This window comes from Meriones unguiculatus, chromosome 5 (assembly GCF_030254825.1).
Source record: "Meriones unguiculatus strain TT.TT164.6M chromosome 5, Bangor_MerUng_6.1, whole genome shotgun sequence".
Taxonomy (NCBI): Eukaryota; Metazoa; Chordata; class Mammalia; order Rodentia; family Muridae; genus Meriones; species Meriones unguiculatus.
In genome coordinates, this window is record NC_083353.1 from 46,621,449 (window position 1) to 46,627,128 (window position 5,680).

At 41.3% G+C, this 5,680-nt stretch overlaps 1 protein-coding gene across 1 annotated transcript; it reads left to right on the plus strand.

The window, feature by feature from the left end:
- The first annotated feature begins 1,205 nt into the window (after positions 1-1,205).
- LOC132654005 (vomeronasal type-1 receptor 54-like) lies at positions 1,206-2,150 on the plus strand. The gene has a single exon (XM_060383312.1). It carries the CDS (start codon positions 1,206-1,208, stop codon positions 2,148-2,150), a length of 945 nt encoding a protein of 314 aa, XP_060239295.1.
- The last annotated feature ends 3,530 nt before the right edge of the window (positions 2,151-5,680 follow it).

Here is a 5,680-nt window from a genome sequence, read left to right on the forward strand (position 1 = left end):
GCTTCCTCAAGGAGGTATGAAATCCTACACACCTGTGCAGCCCATCATTTAGGATGAGTTGGATAATTCTTCTTTCATTAAAACCTCACAATGGGAATGGCCCTCAATCTATTGTAATTATAATTCTTAATAATTGTTTGCTTTCAAATGTGGAAAGAGACAAAACTTAGACCACATTCCTGGCAGCTTCTGATAACTGATCACTTCCCATGTAGGATTTTTTTCTGCTGTGACATCAAAACATATTTCAGATGCAGTTACAATGTGAGATTCATAAAGAAGGCCTAAAATGCTACCAGGATGCTTTGGAAAGGATTGCTTGGGTAGTCTATTGTGTTCATACATACTCTTCTCTGTTTGGGGCTGCGAGAAACCAAACAGTTGTTTTTAAAACTGTATTAACTATCCCAAGTCACAAACATAAGGAACCTTCATGAGAATAAAGCCAGCAGCCTACACTTCCAAAGAGTTCGCCCTGTGCAGGGAACACCATGCTTGGTATGTAGACTTCATCTCCTTACAAATCTCCCTGACACAGTCACACAGATGTCATATGTTCTAACGCTGTAGCTCAGCCCCAGACTGCTCAGGGTCACACACAGGATATGGCAGGAGTGAGTATGATGTAAAGAAGTCTGGATTCAGAGTTTCCATTCCTAAGGCTCCCTGCAGATCCACATGAAGAGCACAAAGTCTGACGTAAATGAGCAGAAGAAAGAGACTGGAATAAAATGACTCTGGGCCTGTTTAAGACAAGGGCACAGCTTCATCTGAGAATCTTATTTCTACTTTCTTGCAATCCTCATTGAACTTCACCAAAACCTGCAGAGCTGCTCTGTGTCTGGCAATCAACATGATGCAGATGAAAGACAAGTAAGACATTGCTTTTGCCTCAGGAAACCTCAAATAGGAAACAGTAGGAAAAGAAATATTTTCTTGACACATGACAATTGTAATGTGGGAGAAAGCTTCTATCTGGATGGGGCATATAAGTGTCAGAACAATGGAGAGAGTGGGCATCCCTTCTGGGCACTTTGAGATGAAGGCAATCTTAAGGGGTATAAGGCAGAGCTGTGAAATAAACATCTTTCTAAGGAGAGTGGAGCTGCCATTGTCTGCAGCTGACGAGCAAGGCTAGATTGGTGTTAAGGAATCTTCTTGCTGTTCTCCCCTCACAGTTGCTACCTGCTTCTTTCAGCCTTAAAATGAACAAAATAAACAAACAGTCAGGTAACACCAAGGTAAGAAACACCATTTATGGTGGAGCTGGGATTGGGCTCTCAGGCAACAGCTTCCTTCTTCTCTTCCACATCCTCATGTTTATTCCTGGGCAGAGGCCCAGACTCACTGATCTGCCCATCAGTCTCTTGGCCCTAATCCACATACTGATGCTGCTAGTCGTGAGTTTAGTAGCTTCAGACATTTTTATGCCAGGGAAGAGATGGAGTGACTCCACATGCAAATTTGTTATGTTCTTGTACAGGTCTTTTAGGAGCCTCTCTCTTTGTGCCACTAGCCTGCTCAGCATCCTCCAGGCCATCACCCTCAGTCCCAGAAGTTCCCGTCTAGCAAAATTCAAATGTAAATCTCCACACCACATGCTAGGTTGCCTTCTTTTCCTGAGTATCTTTTATTCATCCATTAGCAGTCCCCTTATAACATACATAACTGCAACGCCTAATCTGACCTCACCTGGTTTTACATACCTCAGTCAATCTTGCTGTGTTGTGCCCATGAGCTACTCTGTCCATCACACATTTTTTATATTGTTGACCTCCATGGATGTCATCTTTGTAGGTTTTATGACCCTCTCCAGTGGGTACATGGTGACTTTCCTATGCAGACATAAGAACCAGTCCCAGCTTCTCCACAGTGCCAGCCTTTCCCTCAGACCATCTGCAGAACAAAGAGCCACACGGACCATCCTGTGCCTCATGAGTTTCTTTATGGTGGTGTACACCTTGGACAGCGTCATCTCCTACCTAAGAAGTATAGATGATGATCTGATTTTGTTTTGTGTCCATATTCTCACAGTCCATGACTATGCCACAGTCAGCCCTTTTTTGGTTCTCAGTACTGAAAAGCACATAATTAACATTTTTAGATCCATTGTATGGAAGGATGGTAAACATCATATTACTCAGGTATAGGTAAGATTCCTTAAGATAAGTCAGTATTCTGGCATTAGAGCTATGAATTGTAATGTAGTTTACATGAGCTTCAGGTTAAATGAAATTACAGAGTTGTCTTTTTCTGTTGTTAAACCTATTTCTTATGAGATGTGTGGATGCTACACATAAAAGACAAACCACATGCCAGATCCATGAGTCTTTTGTACTTCCCACTGTGTCTTTTGGGGAGACATAAAGTGACTGTCTTGTTAGTGTCTGGATTATCCACAGCAATTTATAATATGTGACAGCTTATGAGAGTTTTCATTTATTCAAATCCCTCAGCTATCTCTGTTTTGCCAAACGAGGTTTGTAAATAGTTATTATTATAATTATCAAGTATCCAGAAATGTTCAAATCACTTAGTATACACACACACACACACACACACACTCAGAGTGAGAGACAGAGACACAGAGAGACAGAGACAAAGACAGACATAGAATCTATGTATAAAACGCAGTCCTGATGATGGATAAACAGAGTTCAGCTTCTCTGCACTGGACTGTTACTCCAGCATTAAAAGAGAAGGAGATTCTGCACATGGTCCCACACAGATTGGCATGAAGCCACTATACTGACTGCAATGAGAGTCTAGGCAGAACGAATTCTGTGGACTACTGGGAGCAGGAAGAGCTTGGAAACTTTCTAGGAGTGGAAACAAAAGCAGACTCTCATCCTCAGCTCAGGATGGAAGGCCATTGGAGACCTGCTGGGTGGAGGCAGACTATAAAAATGTAATCAACGCCAAGCAGTATGCTGAAGATGGGAAATTCTTGTGTTGTGTGTGCTTTACCAAAATAACAATGTGTTCAGTTACCTTAACCAAGCAGTGAAGTATATTTTCCCTGAAATAATAAAGTGAACAATGGGGATGGAGAGATGGTTCAGGAGTTAAGAACACTGGCTGTCCTTGCAGAGGACCAAAGTTCAATTCCCAGCCTCTAGATGAAGGCTCACAACTGTTAGTAATTCCAGTTCAAGAGGATCTCATGGTTTCTGGTCCTGCAGGCACCAGGCATGCATTCATGCACACAAAATAAAAATAAATAAAACTACTAAAGTAAAATACAATTTTAAAAATGAAAAAAAGTCAAAATATGATTTTTCAAGTTTTAAAACATGATAGATTTTCTTGAACAATGAGGGTTTTCTCAGAGTCCTCATCTTTTTAAAACTTCTTTCTTCATTATACTTTATTTAATTTGTATTGTATCCCCCCCATGTGGGTCCCTCCTTCCTCCTTTCCCAATCCCCATAGTCCTCATCTTAATCTCAGGTCCTCAGATCAAGCAGAGGAGTTCATCTGTGAGACCTGGACTGTCACTGCTCAAGAGTTCAGGATGGCAGCCTTCCCAGGAACTCTCACAGACCACAGCTCGATGCCAAAGCAAGAGGTTTTATTGCTATTGAGATAGGGTCGCCCCTCCAAAGACAGGAGACGACCCTGAACATGCATAGCACACGGTTTTTATACCTGAAAATCAGATCACTCTGCTCTATAGTTTACCGATGGTTGTAGATAGTTTACAGCTGGTTGCTCCTCAGAACAGTTCACCCCGCCCTTCAAGAGCACTCTGGGCATGGCTTCAATTCAAATAATCACAGTTGTTTCTCATTCCCAGGTGGCCCCTCACACCTTTGAGATCCAGGTTGCATCCCAGCCTGTGTTCAGCCTTTGAGCAATCTTCAGGCCTGCCAGCCTTGGCTACAGTGAAGTAAGGCCAGCCTGGGCTATATTATAACCTTCCCCAAAAGCAACAGAATTTAATTTTAAAAAGCTCTCAGCCTCCTCTCAGCTCCAGTGCTATTGTAATGCCAAGTTAATGGGACCCTCAGAGACGAAACAATGCAATAGCAAAAGAGCTTTATTAAGAGAACACTCAAACTCAGGAAGCAAGTCTCACTGATGCAGCAGTAGAGAAGTGGGACCTTGAGCCCTGAGTGAGCAGGGTTTTTAAAGGGAAAGTCTGTGATCAGGAGGTTTCCATGAGAAAAACAGGAGGTCACATGTTTCTAGAACAGCAAATGGGGGACCTATGCCTTGACATTACAGGATTAGGTAAAAGTTAGAGGGCTGATGTGACCTCTGAATCACAATTGCCTAAGGCATATGCTTCTCTTAGGCACAATTGCCTAAGACTTATGATCACAATGGCTATTCTTTTAATCTATATCTGAAACATGGGGAGAATTTTCCCACATGATTCTCAACCAATTCTCATTGATTATTGCCAGGGAGATTGTCTCTATTTTCTATGAAGTATTTATTCTGTGATATTTCCTGAAAGCTGTTGCTAGGAGAGTTAACTTTGTTTTCTGCCAGGTGCACATTTTGTGATATTTCCAGGTACCTGAATTCAGCTTCAGGTTAAGATGGCTCTTTATTTCAAAAATGGAGTTATACTCAGGCTAAGTATATCCAGGCTAACTTAAACTCTTTATTTTTTTCTCTTCCAATCCTTCCCTTGCGGAAGGATTTTCTTTTCTGGATAAATTTGTTGGATGTTCTGTAGGCCTCATGTATTCTTATTGGCTTCTCCTTTAACTTGGGGAAATTTTCTTCCATGATTTTGTTGAAAATATTTTCTGGTCCTTGGAGAAGACAGTCTTCTTTTTCCTCTATTCCTATTATTCTTAGGTTTTGTCTTTTCATATTATCTTTGATTTCTTGGACGGTCTGTGTCAAGAATTTTTTGGATTTAACATTTTCTTTGACAGATACATCGATTTGTTCCATTTTATCTTCTACACCTGAGATTCTTTCTTCCATCTCTTGTAGTCTGTTGTTTATGCTTACCTCTGTAGTTCCTGTTTTCTTCCCTAAATTCTTCCTCTCCATTATTTCCTCCATTTGTGTTTTCTTTAATATTTCCAGTTCTATCTTCAGGTCTTGATTTGTTTTGTTTACTTCCTTCACCTGTCTGATTGTATTTTCCTCTTTTTCTTTTAGTTCCTTCAACTCTGTTTCTTTTACTTCTTTCAGTGATTTAATTATTTCTTCTCTGAAGGCTGCAAACTGTTTGGCTGCATCTTCCCATATTTCTTCATGGATGGCCATAATCCGCTTGTCTTTAACTTCCTCCCTTTCTTTATGGATAGCCATGATCTGTTTGGTTTTATCTTCCTATAATTCTTTTCGTATTTTATTTGTTTCCTCTATTATCCTCTTCATCAGCATAGATGTAAGGTCATCTTCTTGATTTTCTATTATGCTGGGTTGTCCAGGGCTGCTCGCCCCTGGATGGCTGGGTTCTGGAGATGCCGTATTGCTCTGTCTTTTGTTGGTTGAGCTTTTACGCTGACCTCTACCCATTGGGCTGTACTAGGTGTTGGCTGTTAGTTTCTGTGCTTCCTGGAGTCCTGATGTAGGGAGAATCCCCTTGGCCTGAAGATGATTTTCCTGAAGGAGTCCTCCTCTGCTTTTTGGTTATGGTCACTGTATGGCCAGTGTTTCTCAGGAATTGCCACTGCTCACTTCAGGTGTATAGCCCTGAGTAGTAGCTGAG

What these genes read in the sequence shown, in the direction of transcription:
- LOC132654005 (XM_060383312.1), top strand. Translation starts at nt 1,206, where the DNA reads ATGAACAAAATAAACAAACAGTCAGGTAACACCAAGGTAAGAAACACC.